Raw genomic sequence first — 14709 nt, forward strand, 5'->3', positions numbered from 1 at the left:
TGCGCCCATTCTGGCCGCCGGCCTTGATCGAGGGCACCCCTTTGGGTCCAGGACGGTGGAGCCACACGAGGAGGGCGAGAGACAGGACGCCGTCCTTCCCAGGGCTCCCCCCTGGAACCTCAGGCCCGGATCCTGCATCCCGACCTCCAGAGCCCCCGGTGCGCCCTGCAGAACCCCACCCCGGCACCAGCTCTTGCTAAGACTCCCGCTGGCCCCCAGTCTGATCTCTCTAGAACAGATAGAGCAGTCTTGTGCTCACCTTCTCTGGCCCCGTCACTGACCTTCCCTTTGCTAATTTCCCTCCACGTGTTCTAAATACCACACGGGACGGGGGATGGTGGGGAGAGGGTGAAGCAGGGGCGTTTTGTAAACACTTAAGTGTCACCCTTCTTAATAGTGAATTTGTACCTTACAGAAAATCGCAGACAAGTTACAGTAAAAGCAGGTAATGTTTCTGTGCTGTATTGTCCAGGAAAAATAAATTACACTTTTTAGAATTCAGCGTTGGATTCTCTGCCCAAGGTTATGTTCTTGATGAAAATTATCGGCTCCTTCATAAGAAAAATGGGTGAGTGTTCAGACCTATAAATTTATGTTTACAATTTCAAGTGATTTATTGGCGCCTGAAGCTCGATATTAGAACTCCCTGCTCTGAGTTAGAGGGTGGGGCACGTGGACTTGTTCCCGGTCTCTGCCGGCTCCATCCCTACTGGTCTCTGCTGATTCCTTAGGAAGCCCTCCTTTGTAGGAAAGGAGGGAGTATCTCCTTGAGTAAACATGCCTGTCTGGGCTGGATAATTGGGAGGGAGATTCTGAGGACATTTTTGTACCTAGAAGAACATACTCAGCTACTGAGATCAGAATGTCTACTCTACCCCAGATACGGAATCACATTGGGTTCAATCCCATTACTCTGAGGAACAGTTGAAACCCTGTGTTCTTCAGATGATTATAAAAATAAAGCTAACCTGGACATGGGAGTTTATCGTGTGTTTGGAGAATGAGAAAGACGACTCTTAACAAAGGCCACGGCTGTTGGTACAGAATCAGGACACCTCTGAGGGGGTCGGACCATAGCGATTCTCGTATATTCATATCGTTGACTGTTTCCGCGTTAACCTCCACCAGAGAACCTGGTGGAGAGCGGTTATTTTCCATCGAAAATATTCTGAGGAGCAGGAAAGGAAGATGTAATAACGACGGTTCCTCAGCTGATCAGCAGAAGAAATGAGTGTGAATTTTACATCTCGCCAAACCTTGAGTCCCTGGGATCCCAGGAGATGAAAAATGTACCATCAGATTCAGCTCAACACACGTTTACAGAAGGTAAAGTCAAGCAGTACCTGGCTTGTCACTGGGACCCCGAGGCCCAGCTAGTGCCTTAGAACGGGTGCGTCACTGTCGCGTGGCGGCTCACACCGGTGCTCTCATTTTCAAGATCAGGTTTCTTAATAGAGAATGACACTGACGGCCGATTCTCACATTTCAAGCTCTGTTCCCGGGGGTATGCTTGCTTCAAAACCAACACACTTTGTGGTCCAACGCGCACTCAGAATGGGAGCCTGGAGGGAATTTGGTTCTCTCAAAACCTAAGACCGTTTACACTGAACTTTACACCTTGGGTTGCACTTATATTCTTTCTTTTTTTTTTTTTAATTACTTAGTTATTTATTTGGGGCTGTGTTGGGTCTTCGTTTCTGTGCGAGGGCTTCTCTAGTTGTGGCAAGCGGGGGCCACCCTTCATCGCGGTGCGCGGGCCTCTCACTGTCGCGGCCTCTCTTGTTGCGGAGCACAGGCTCCAGACGCGCGGGCTCAGTAGTTGTGGCTCACGGGCCTAGTTGCTCCGCGGCATGTGGGATCTTCCCAGACCAGGGCTCGAACCCGTGTCCCCTGCATTGGCAGGCAGATTCTCAACCACTGCGCCACCAGGGAAGCCCCTGAGCTTATATTCTTGATTGTTTGAGAAGTCAGGATTAAGGAGTAGACTTGTATTTTGTTTTCTTGAAACTGCTGAAAAAATAAGCATTATATCAGTTAAGAACGGATGTTACTCTTATCGGGAAAGAGGGAGAGGAAACTCAATTTATTCTTTAATAAAAACCAATAGATTCTCAAATCTGCTGATTCATTATCAGACTTCAGAATCGGTGACTTCATGTTTCATTTATATTCCTATCCGTTCAGATCACCGTGGCGCTTGGAATGCTTAGAATCTCCGGGTTTTCTAATTATCTCCTAAAGAGAGTGTGTGCTTTGCACTATGAAAGAGCTGGCTTGTTCTCGCATTTCCGAGTTTCTGTCTAGATTGCTTTATTTTTGACATATTTTATTTTTCTAAACTGTAAGTTTACATTTGTGGTTTGGGTATAGTGAGGGAGTTACATATAAAGAAAAAAATTTAGAAGATCTCTGTGTTGTATTTGGCCCTTTAAGTCATGGCACATTTATGGTTGGAAGGTATTCTGGAGAATTCCATACCCTCATTTTACTGTTTGGGAAATTAAGATTCAGGAAGAGGAAGTTGTTGGTCTGAGTTCACAAAGTTAATTACAGAATTAGGCAGCATCTTAGCTACTCCTCTGCTAACGTATAGTCCAGGGGTGCTGCCTGGTAAATTCTCAGGGTAGTGCAGAGCAGTGCAGACAGCCCAGGGAAGCACAAGCATCACTGAACCCTGAAAACGCTGGGCGGCCGTTCACACAGTGTGAGCTGGACTGGGTTTGCCACCCCACGCGAGCTGGGTACAGCCGTCATAGTGGACATCGGGAGGCAGCCTGGGCCAGAGCCAGAGGAGGGGACAGACCAGACTCTCCTAAGCCCCACCTGGAGGAAGAAAGCCCCAGGTCACAGGTTTAGAGTGTGAACTTGGAAACCAAGTCCTTCCCACGGAAGGGGCAGTGAGAGTTTTTGCCTGGCTGGCATTGGCTTCAGAAGGAAGAGGGCCCAAACCAGCCAATTGTCCCCTGAGGACCGCTCCCCGACCTCCGCTCACTTGGGTCTGGTGCTGGAGTCTACACGTCCCATGTGGCACGAAGAGCCTCCAGCTGGAAACGAAGTTCGAGGCGGTGTCAGGTGTGCGGGTCCCCAGGTCCACGCGGAAGGAGGATGCAGGTCGCTTCTGGAGGAACACACTCACAGGTCTGAGACGACTCCCAGCGCCGGGTTCACGGGGACCTGCGGGGATGAAGCCACAGGGAGGAAAACCACCGTGAACCAGAGACGCAGAGATGGGCCTGTGGACACTTGGGGTTCTGAGAGGGTCAGGTGCGTTGCATGCAAGGTGCACGTTCATTACATCTGAAGACTAAACGGGAGGTTCTAACAGTCGGACAAAGGAAGGAGGGTTGTAAAAAGGGAGCCAGCCAGTGCGAGACCAGCCACAAATGGTCAGTGAAATCGGAATTTCAACGTATCAGTTAAATAAGAAACGAAGAAACGAGGCGTCCGAGCTGTGAAGTAGATCTGAAGAACTCTCCGGAATGAAACGTCAAGAGCTGGAACACATAGATGAGTGGCGTGGAGGCCCCGCGGGCAGCGAGGGAGCTGGCGGGTGGACGCGTGGAGACGCAGGGAGAAGATGGGGGGAGGGGAGCCGGGACCAGACGCCCCACGAGTCCCTAGTGGTGAAGGACCTGGATCTGGGGTCTGGGGCCCCAGCAGATTCCGAGAGGCGGAGGCCTGCTCTCCTTTTCTGTACCTGCTCCTCTGGTTTGTGATCAGGGGCCTCGCACAGAGCTGGAGGTGTCTGCTCTGGTCTCTTTCTGGAAGCGTGTGTGTCCTGTCGGTGTTCAGTCTTCTTCACGGGTCTGTCTGGCTAATATCACGAACCTGCGAACTGATTGTAGAAATCAGAATCGGGCCCGGAAACTTTTTGCTCTGCGTTCCAGGCACCACGTACGCTGGCCCTGACCTGACCTCACGGCCTTCCACTCGCTTGTCCCCTGTGGACACACGTTGGGTCGTGGCCCCTGTGCTGTGGACACGTGGGTGTTTGCAGACGTCTGTGAGCTGGCCCTGCCGCTCTCTGGGGCTGTGTGCACCCTCCCACCCAGGAGCTGGCTTGCTCCCTCCTTGGTTTCCCACTTGCGTCTTTGCACCTGTGTGGGCAAGTGGCGTTTGAGCAGAAGTAGATGCACTTCCGATCACGTTCGTGAGGATCGCTGAGCGCAGGTGATGCTCTGATTGGCGGCCACGTGGTCCTGAGCCCGCGAGAGGCGTCTGCAGATTGTCCAGTACATCCCGATGGTCCACGGAGCCTGTTAAAAGCATTTTCAAAAGTTAGGTTTATGGCTTACGTAACAGATCCTGTGAAGAGTATCAGCAAATTGCTATTTTAGTGTATTTAGTGTATTGATTCAAGAACTAAACTTGGATTAAACTTTCTGAGACAGATGAATTTGCTATCACGACACTGCCGAAGTAATGGCCGTTTCTGACAACTTCTGTACATGGTGCACAATACACACAATTCGATAATTGCTTTTTGTTGTACAATAAATGCCTTATTACTACTTTTATCCACTTAAACTGATACCCTTTCTGTAGTCCCCTTTTGCTTCCTATTCTTTGGGTCCATAAATCAGGAGTAGGTACCACCTCTGTCTGTTTTAGTATTTAATTTAAAATTGTTTTGAATTCTTTAATTTGAATTGAATTAATTGAATTAAATTTCTTTCTTTGAATTTAATCTTTATTACAGTATTGTATTTTCTTACACTAGTAATTATTGATTTCCCATCAGGCGTTTTGTCATTCGGCCAAAGTACCAGTGACCTAGTAACAAAACACTCTTCTGAACTCATTGGATACATTTCCTCAGCTTTGTATATTTCCCTGTTCTTGATACCTGTTTACTGACAAACATTTATTAGTTTCTTAATTTTTTCCATTTTTCCAGGACCTCAGCTGAAAATCCATTTCCTTTTAGTTTCTGAAAATTGGTTTCTACGTGTATATTCACACTGTAAACTGGCTCTGGGTCTCTAAGTGCTGCCTCCTGGGTCTTAGTGAGTTCCTAGTCCAGAAGTTTCCTGCGTTATCCTGCCGGGGAGGAGCGAGCCCCAGTTACGTCCGTGAGATGCAGGTCACTGTACCCCTGGGCCATTGCTCCAGCCAGTTCATCGATGCGGGGCAGATACTCCTCCTTGCAGAGTGAAACACCACATCAGAAGGATTGGCGATCATTCCTATAAACTAGGATACCAAAGACAAAACCACCTTCTGAGCTTTCATTTTTCAATGATTAACCCACTAGTTGAAGAATTATATACGATCTTTGGGGTGGGCCTGTATGAAAAAATTAGTATGAACTATTCACTCATTATTAGTACTCTTTTGTCCCAGAGGAAATCTCTCTCTATCTATGTATTCTTGTGATTGACTGACTGACTTTTAGTTGGAAGCAATCCTGCTCATGGAAATCACTGACTAGCCCTCTGCACGTGCTGGCATTAGCGATTCGTTCCTGTTTGAAATCTGTGTGTCGTGGAAAGGCCGCCTTTTTGCTCGGGAGGGTCATTTCCGGAAGAATCCTCTCCGTAGCTGAGGGCTGGGTGGTGAGAGAGGGTGCCCGCGTGGAAACAGATCCAAGACACAGAAGGGGCCCTGCAGAGTGCAGGTCCGTCCTGAGAAGCACCTGTGAGCCCTCCCGGGGGAGGGGGTGGTGGGAGCCGCGGAGTTGAACCAGCGCTGCCGAAGTCGCGCCCCCAGAAGGAGGGTGGGCAATCTCTCCCAAGAGGCTTCCGGACAAGCACCGAAGTGCAGGTGTCAGCCAGTAGCCAGGAATTCCCTCCTGCCGCCAGGACAGTGGCTGACTCCTGGCTTGTGGGATTCCCCCGGGCCCTGGCCCTCAGTGCTGTGCATGTGCTCATTAAAACGCTGAGGATTCGCCACGCAGTCCATTTCACCACAGTAGGGTGAAAACCTTGAATTAGGGAATAGATGGGGCGAATTCGTTCTAAAGGTTTATACCGCGACTTAGTTGAAGGGTAAAATAATAATTTATACGTGTTTGTCTGCGTTTGTGTGCACACAAGCCACTGTGTAAGGAAATTAAATGCAAAAATATGTCATTCAATGAAACTTTGAATAACTAAAATCATAATAGCAATGTATTTTGCGTAATCTACTAAACATTTTTATTATTCTTTCCTTTAATTATGTAATTTTTCAACATAGAAAAAGTTGGAAAGTAATACGCAGAACCCCATGTAATTATCATCCGTATTTACCATATACCAACATATTTGCTTTAAATCTCTCCACTTTTTTTAAAGAAATGAAATGTGCAGATACCCCTGAAGCCCCGCTATACTCATACTCGTATACACTATTCCATTTAAATTTTCATTCTTACTTTACATGGACTTTCCACAGCCAAATGGTGCTTCTCAATTTATATGAGTGGAATGACATTGTTCCTTCCCTTGCAAATACTGTGCTATTTAAACGCACCCGTGATACTATGGCGACGTGGTACCTGTGGATGGTCACTTCATCCCTGTGGTGACTGCAGACTCCCCTGGGAATAACCCAGAGGTGACTGATGCCTTTCCTGCACATTCTTGTTTGGATTCAAGCCCCCAAGAAGAGTCTGTGTTTTAAATTCAGCCAATATTTTGATCTCAGGTAACCTTACTTCCCAATAACGCATACATTCTTTCAAAACCCATTTTTGACCCCAGTGCGGCGAACTCTCTTTGTTGAGGTTTTGAGGGATGAACAGGAAGATGATCGTGCAACGTCTGCTCAGCTGCCGCTCAGCTTCGTGCGAGTAGTAACCAGCCGAGCTCAGAGGAGCTGGCCAATCAGATGCCGGGGCTCAGATACCAGTCAGGGCAACGAGCGGACAGTGAAGGCTGAGCCTTTATCACTTGCTGTGGCCGCGCAGGCAGAGCAGCAGGGGGGGCGCCCCCATGGCTTCCGATGCCGGCTGGCTCTGGGAGGGTCCCTGCCCGCCGGAGCCCTGAGCACAAAGCTCCTGTGTTTCATGGGTCCCGGGGGTGTTTGGGGTGGGAGGGTCCTGGGTGCTGGCCCAGCCCGGGGGGCGCATCTCCAGGGCTCCTTCCGCCGGAGCAAGGCCTGGCCGAGGCCTCAGACGAGGGGCCCCGCGGACGTGCGCGGCGGGGCGTGCAGAGTCGCGGTCGTGTGGGAGCCCGGCCTCAGGGCGCCGTCGGTGCGCGGGTCCGGGGTGTGGAGGGCCGCTCCCCCGTCACTGCCGTGGTCAGGCCTGAAAGATCACACGTAGCGTCTGGCAACTCCTCCCGAGGCCGGACTACTGTAGGGGGTTTCGGTATTTTTAAATTCTAGGGATTGTGGTACATTTTTGGAAACTCCGAGTCTGGTATACTGATTTTTAAGTCCTCTTAAGGCGGATTTGAGTCCGTTACCGAATTGAACAAATATGCACGAGAGTTTTCAAATAACTATTATTGTTTTGAAATACTTACCACAGTCCATGGAGGAATAATTTACTTATTTCAAGTGGCAAGTCCAGACTCTTCACAGATGGAGGGAATTTCGCTTGAGTGGACGGTTTAAAAAGAGTGGAGAGAGGCCACGGCCCTGTCCTGAAAGACACCTTCCAGGTGTTTGCTCCCTGGAGAATCCCAGCCCTGTGGACGGAGGCCCCTGGGGTCTGACAGCCCTCCTCCGAAACCCTCCTCAACATCAAAGCCCAGTAACACTTTATTTTCTGGAAAAAAAATAATTTTTAAAAAGTATTTGTGTGTGTGTGTGTGAGATAAAATACTTCAGAAAATTCTTTCCCTAAGTTGCTAATTTTGAAAGTTGCTCTTTCAGGCCCTTCAATTATGGCATGGAGACTCAGGCTCATGCCTCTGTCACTGTTTTCCCACCTGCTCTCTCCTTTCCTCCTCGAGCAGCAGGTGTGGCTCAGGTGGTCCCGATGGGGTGCAGGTGGGAGCACCCGGGGAGGGGCGCAGAGGCCGCACTTGGAGTCCTCCACTGATGGAGGTTCTTGAGTGAAGAAAGCCCAGGCTGGGGAGAGGGTATCGGGCCTGCTGGCACAGTCCCGCAAAGACAACTTTTATTTTAACCGCTGCCTGAAACCCATCTTTCTGGAGACCGCAACAGTCAGAGCTGAACATCTGTTAACAGCTGTAACAAATTTGAAGTTAGTGTTAAGTCCGTACTTTAAATGCCTGAGTAAAAACGTGTGGCCAGATCGTACATATGCTGCAGCAGTACCTGAAGATCAGTATTTTAGAGCAAGACAGAGTAGGGAATCCAACTTTCAGTATCCCCAAGTCGCTTTCTCTTATAATAGGTAAGAATTGTCTCAAATGTTTACAGTCAGAAGATAACATGGGCGTAGCGGAGTCTTGCTACGGTGATGGCAGCTCCAGGATGCAGACGTGAATGACCATCAAACATAGCTGGGGATTAAATGATAAGGTGCAGAAGAATATTTGCTGAAGGACCTCACTTCTTATGTTTGTGAAGAAAGAAGTGCGGGACTGAGCTGAAGAGAATCGGTTGGATGGTTATCTTAGGTTCCACAGTTCATCCTCCAGAGGTCTCATCAGTCAGTCTGCTTGTGCTCTGGACCCTCGGACTGGCGGAAGAGCCCGGATTACAGGGAAGACGCGTCTGAAGGGAGCGGAGGCCCCTCCCACGCTGTGTCCTCTTATAACTGAGCCTCTCGTTGGGTCATATCTGGTTCCCGATCTTTTGGGCAGTTGATCCTGCAGAGTGTGTACTGAGTAAACTAACTGAGGAATGACTGTTTGGTTTAATTAGAAGATGCCTTTGATGACATTAGTTCTGTCTGGATCGCTGACAGAACCACGATGGAGCATTCTACGCAGGACCTTAAGTCAAAAGGATCAGCCCTGGCTTGGCTGTGAGGTCGTGAGTGTCAGGACGCAGAAGGAAGAGTGACTTTGTCTGGGCTGTGGTGTAAAAGGTTTCAGTTAAAAGCTGCAGAACTTTTGTTTCCTATTTAGTTTTCACCATCCACTAATTTTTACAAATTGTGTTTTGAAAAATAAGGTGCTTGTATGTGATAATGTTCAACTCTTTTAGAACCTTAATATCGATAGTTATGTAATCTTCATTGAAGAGAGCATGGATTAGCTGAGCCTCTTCTCCCAACTTTAAAATATTAGATTCTGTGATGCTTGAATGAGGGGGTTTTAAAAGATACGGAAGAACAACTTTTCATAGAAGAGACTCAACATCCCGGTGTTTTTATGAAACTCGACGGTTTGCAACATTCCTTCCCATAATTCTCTTGCTTGGCCTCTGTCTTGTCCATTCAGGCCGCCCTGACAACATACCGCAGACGAGGGGGTAGACGGGGGTGGGGGTGGGGTGGAACTTGAACAGCAGACGGTTCTTTTTCTCACCGTCTGGAGGCCAGAAGCCCAAGGTCAAGGGGCGGGCCAGGCTCTGGCCAGGTTTCTGGATGCCCTCTGCCAGACGTCTGTGCTCTTGCCGTGTCCTCTGTGTGCAGAGAGGGCTCGGGGGCGCTTGCTCTTCCTGTAGCACCAGCCCCTCCGTGGCCTCATGTAACCTTAGGCTAAGCCTCTGAAAGGCCCGATCTCCAGACCCAGTCAGCAGGCGGGTAGGGCTTCCGCATAGGCATCTGGGGGACACGGTTCGGTTCACAGCAGCTTCCTGTGTAGGAACCTCAGAAGCGCGCAGAAACTCAGCTCTGCCGCGCTTTAGATGCCGGGACCGCGTGTGCTCAGAAAGGACATCTCAGCAGGTTGCATAGAGCAAACATGTGAATAAGCAGTGTTCTGGCTTGGCCGGACTAAGCAGCAGTAGGCTCTCTGAGTTCTCTTAAACACACACTAAAGAGCTTTGTGGCCTAATTTCCTTTCCTCACCAGTTAGGCATATTAGAACAGATTGTTGGTGTGCATTGACACACTTTGCCACAGTTGTGGCCATTTCCTGACATTTCCTTGCATTGTCTGCCCAAGGTCGATACGTGAATGAAATGATGGATTGGAAAGGGCATTTTTTTGGTGAGGTCAGTTGAGGCAGAAACCAACTTACTCCTCAAAATATATTTTCACCAATATTTGCCCTCAGTGAGGTTCAAATGCTTATATTAATGGCTAAAATGAAAAACAGTATCGAATGTTTTGAGAAATAACGTAGAGATTCCTGGTTGGTGATCCAACTTTCTCATCTTCTGATGCTCAGGAAGTTTCCCTTGCAAGCATCAGTGTGACTACGTCACACGTGGGAACTGCCTTGTGCCCACTTTGGGCACAGCTGGACCCAGAGTTCCCCCCTCCGCCCACCGTGTCGGCTGTGCTTTGCCTCTGTGTAGGTGACAGGAGTAATCCTGGAACGTGGTCTCGATGTCACCTGGTGTCCCTGTCACACGAGTGTCACCTGCTGGTCTCCAGTGTCTCACTGGGAGTCCAGCCCAGGACCAGGGAAAAGGCAAAAGGATTCTTCTGATGCCAAAGTCCCGAATTATAGCTCTTTTTCCATGTATGATTATATAAGTATTTCATCAGTTCAAAATGTTACATGTGCGAAAGAGCTCAGAATTATAAAATGTGTTCCCCGTATACACTTTAAAATAGTTTTATTTGCTCTAATTTTTGGTTTCTTTACTTTAAGCTTATAATGTGTCCACTTCTGAGAATTAAATTACAAGTGGATTTTAAATACTAAATTAATAAATAAAAATAATATGATAAATATAAATAAAACAATACAAATAAAAACTTGTAATAAGATTACAAGTGGCTCTACAGTTTCCGCGTCTCTTCTCACTGGTGGTGAGCAGGCCCCAGGCTCGGGCAGGGCCCCCCAGGCTTGGGCAGGACCCCCGGCTCTTCCCGGACCCCTGACTCGCTCTCTGCTGTTGCTTTGCAAACACACAGGCTTTAGAGTCATTGAGTCTAAAAGCGCTTACGTTTTCCCTTAATAATCACAGCAACGCATGTCCCTGTTTTATTCCGATAGTACCTTTTGGAGGTAAACACACTTCCTATACCCCTTCATCTAACCCCAGGCCGCCCTACTCATGCCCTCTCAGCTTCACAACTATCAAATAGTCAGTTGAGACCAAAATAAAATACGTTACGTGATAGAGCATGTAAGAGATGGAGACGCTGACCAGCCCGTCAGCCCACAGGGGCAGCGTGGATCTTGTCTTCTCATCAGCAGCGACACCTTTAAACAAGGTCAGGACGTGAGATGATCGATCGTCCGTGAGTTAACATTGATTACTAACAAGTGGACTAAAAGCGATTGAACTGTACAGAGAAGTGTGGTGCAAAGGGAGCCCGTTTGGGGATTAGTGGAAAGACAGATTTTAGAAACAGAGCTGAGTGTGTGCTCTGCAGCCTCCCCGTCTGTCACCTGGGGAACCAGGGCCGGCATTTCCCTCAGGGGCCTCACTTCCTCAGACAAAATGGGGGTAAGATGACCCCAGCTTTGCAGGAATTTTGTGTAAAGAATGCACCTAATGGGGTCTGTTCTTATCGGTATCTTTGTTTCCGTGTAATACTGCAGATGGAGACTTGAAGTGGTACCATTACGGTAGTAATTAAGCAACGTCCCTTTGGAAGTATAAACAGCCACTAAAGTTTTAATTAAGAAGTTATATATACATTTTGCATTCACTTTCTGATTGTGCATTTTAACCTAAACTGGGTTTGTTTTCTAAATTTCTTAAAGCACAGAACTGTTACGCTTCGCAGACAGCCCGTGGGCGGCTTGGGCCTGAGCATAAAGGTATGAGCGCACTGGATGTTCCTCGACGCACTTTTCCATGAAGGTCCCCGGGCTGGTCTTAACTGCGCTCCTGCTTCCTGTCTTGCAGGGCGGCGTGGAGCACGGAGTCCCGGTCGTCATATCGAAGATATTCAAAGACCACGCAGGTGAAAGCCGCAGAGTGACTGTGAGCATGGCAGCAGTCTGGAAGGCAGTGCACTGCCTTAAATGAGAAGATAGCAGCTGTGTGTGTTGCTTGGTTATCTGCCTGCCGTCTTAGTTTGTAGCTGTCCGCTCTCCCGTCCCTGCTGCCATGCGGCCCTTTTTCGTTTCCCCTGATCCCGTGAGCCCTTAAGAGAGATACTGACTCGCAGCGTGGTGTCAGGTCATCCCCAGGAGACACGGACACGGCAGTGGTTTGAGCTCTGGTTTCTCAGGAAAGACAAAGCCCTGGGGGGATGCAGTGTGCACAGAGTCGGTGGTGATGAGGTTTCTCGTGTAAAATGGCATCACAGCCGTGAGCGAGAGGCCTCTGCGGTGCTGACGGTAGCTCGTTAATCGCTGACACAGTGAATCGATGGCTTTGGGAGCAGATCAGTGTGTGTAGAAGTGAGAGTGGGGACGGGATTCCTTCTTGTAATGGGCAAGTGGAATGTTGTACAAACCAAGTGCAACAATTGTACAATCGAGCACTGCAGTTGTGCAGTCGAAAAGCTTGCAGGAGCTCAGAGGTCCCTGCGTTTAGAGAGAGGGTCTACGGGGAGAACGAATCAATTCGTCACTGAACTCGGAGTGTTTAATCGTTTCTGCGAGACCGTAACCACCTGGCTGGCTGATTAACACTTGAAGGAAGGATTTGCTCAGATCTGCTTCTGCTCCTATAATCCTTGTGAGCATTCTCAGTTCTTTTTTATAAGTAAAGTTTTAAATTTGTGGATATGAATATAAGTTTCAGAAAAGAAAGGGAATAAGATTAAAATCAGAAAAGGATTTCACGCTCAGTTCAGGAAGCACATCCACCTTCTCTGCAGAGGTGTGAACAGGCCGAGGAGGCCGCGCGAAAAGGATTTCACGCTCAGTTCAGGAAGCGCGTCTACCTTCTCTGCAGAGGTGTGAACAGGCCGAGGAGGCCGTGCGAAAAGGATTTCACGCTCAGTTCAGGAAGCGCGTCTACCTTCTCTGCAGAGGAGTGAACAGGCCGAGGAGGCTGTGCGAAAAGGATTTCACGCTCTCTTCAGGAAGCACATCTACCTTCTCTGCAGAGGTGTGAACAGGCCGAGGAGGCTGCGCGAAAAGGATTTCACGCTCAGTTCAGGAAGCGCGTCCACCTTCTCTGCAGAGGTGTGAACAGGCCGAGGAGGCCACGCACGGTGACAGGTGACAGGCTGCACCTTCTCCGTGGGCTGGGGAGCACACTGGACTCCCGGCCCTCTCAGCAGAGTCCAGTCGTGCGGATACGACTCTCTCTTCTGAAACGGAGACTCTGCAGCGTCTGGGACACATCTCGAGCAGCTCAGACCAGCGAGTCCCCAGAGCAGGTCCCCATCGCCCCCTGCGTCTCCTGGCCCCTTGTCTCCATCACCACGTCCTGCCTGGGGCCAGGCTGGCCAGCAGGCCCTCCCCCTCCCTCTGGGGTCCTCTCCATCCGCTGCGGCCAGAGATAAGGTGTTTCCCACCGATGTCTTCCTTTCTTCACTGTGGGCTTCTTCTACACCCGAAGCTCTTGCATTAAATGCTTAGTGAACTGTGAGCTTTCAGGGACCCGGGCTTGGTGTAACTTAGATCGTATGTTCAGGGTCTGGCTCAGGATGTGTACCTTACAGGCAGGGAGCGCCTTGGCCGAGCTGCCGCACACGTCGGTGTCAGGAGGGACCGTAGCGTGCGGGAGCCTGGGCTCCGGGAAGCTGGGCCATGCACAGGAGGCGGGCGCACACGGCACTGGTAACCTGATAACCATTTCACTGCAACCAGCAACCCACCGAGTCAGGGTTTCTCCTGGGAGGCAGAGCGCTTAGGGGAGGTGACAGAACTGGGGTCCCCACTGCTCCCGTGGGGGCAGCACCCTGCTTCGATCCCCCCCCCCCCCGAGGAGGGCAGGTGCCCAGTCGTCCCAGGAGAACAGTCTAGAGGGGGAGAGTTTCCCTCCAGCGCTCACCGTGGGGACCAGCGAGGTCAGCGGCCTGCCGTCCACCTGGCACTGCGTCTAGGAATCAGGCAGCCACGGACCGTTAGAGCAGAGCAGAGTGTAACCCGTTTATTCAGTCATTCATCCACAGACGGACCTGGCCGCCCTCAGCAGCCACCGTGCGGAGATTGAACTCTGGTCTGGGCAATCAGGGCGAGCGCTGCCCGCTTCCTCCCACCCGTGTCCCGTGGGAGAAAACAGGCGGTAAATGAACAGGTCATAGTACGCATTCAGACAATGCCAGCTGCTGTGAGGAAAATTAATCAGTGTTGGGGTGTGCACAGTGATGGATAGAGCATCGCTGTTTTTATAGGGCGGTCGGTGGGAATCTCTCTGTGGGCGACATTTAAGCAAATATTTGAATCACCCAGAGTAAGGGGTGAGCAGGCCCTGCCGCGGCATCCTGGCCCCGGGGGGAGGGAGGGTGACAGCTTGGTGCAGGGAGGGGCGTGCTCGCTCAGAAACAGGAAAGCCAGCGGGGCAGGGGCGGCTGAGGCGGGAGGCGAGGGGGGGGCATGAGATTCGGGGGGGTGGGGGCTGCAGCAGGTCCTCGGGCCTCGTGGTCCTGGGGCAGGACTTGGATTTTCTTAAGGAGGTAGAGGGGTCGTTTGAGGACTTCCCAAAGCAGGGTCATAAGGTAGGTCTTACGTTAAAAAATCAGTCGGGCTGCTGCTAGGAGAATACGTTCCAGCGTCCGGGACGAGTTAGGGCACCAGCAGAGAACTGGCCTTGGAGTCTGGAAGGAAAAGCCCAGTGAGGTCCTTTGCCCAGTTGTGGCTTCACGCCCCTCATTGCAGGGTCACGTTTGGGTCAGGTCAT

At 50.1% G+C, this 14709-nt stretch overlaps 1 protein-coding gene across 1 annotated transcript in view; it reads left to right on the forward strand.

Moving 5' to 3' along the window:
* SNTG2 (syntrophin gamma 2) overlaps positions 1-14709 on the forward strand; it is a gene marked incomplete at both ends in the record, with an annotated part of 199834 nt that overhangs the window by 71928 nt on the left and 113197 nt on the right. Inside the window, 2 exons of the mRNA XM_082851560.1 lie at positions 11670-11726; positions 11815-11872. Of these exons, the coding sequence (XP_082707686.1) occupies positions 11670-11726; positions 11815-11872 (115 nt within the window). The remainder of the gene's footprint in view (positions 1-11669; positions 11727-11814; positions 11873-14709) is intronic.

Source organism: Leucopleurus acutus (genome assembly GCF_964270905.1).
Source record: "Leucopleurus acutus genome assembly, chromosome: 12".
Lineage (NCBI taxonomy): Eukaryota > Metazoa > Chordata > Mammalia > Artiodactyla > Delphinidae > Leucopleurus > Leucopleurus acutus.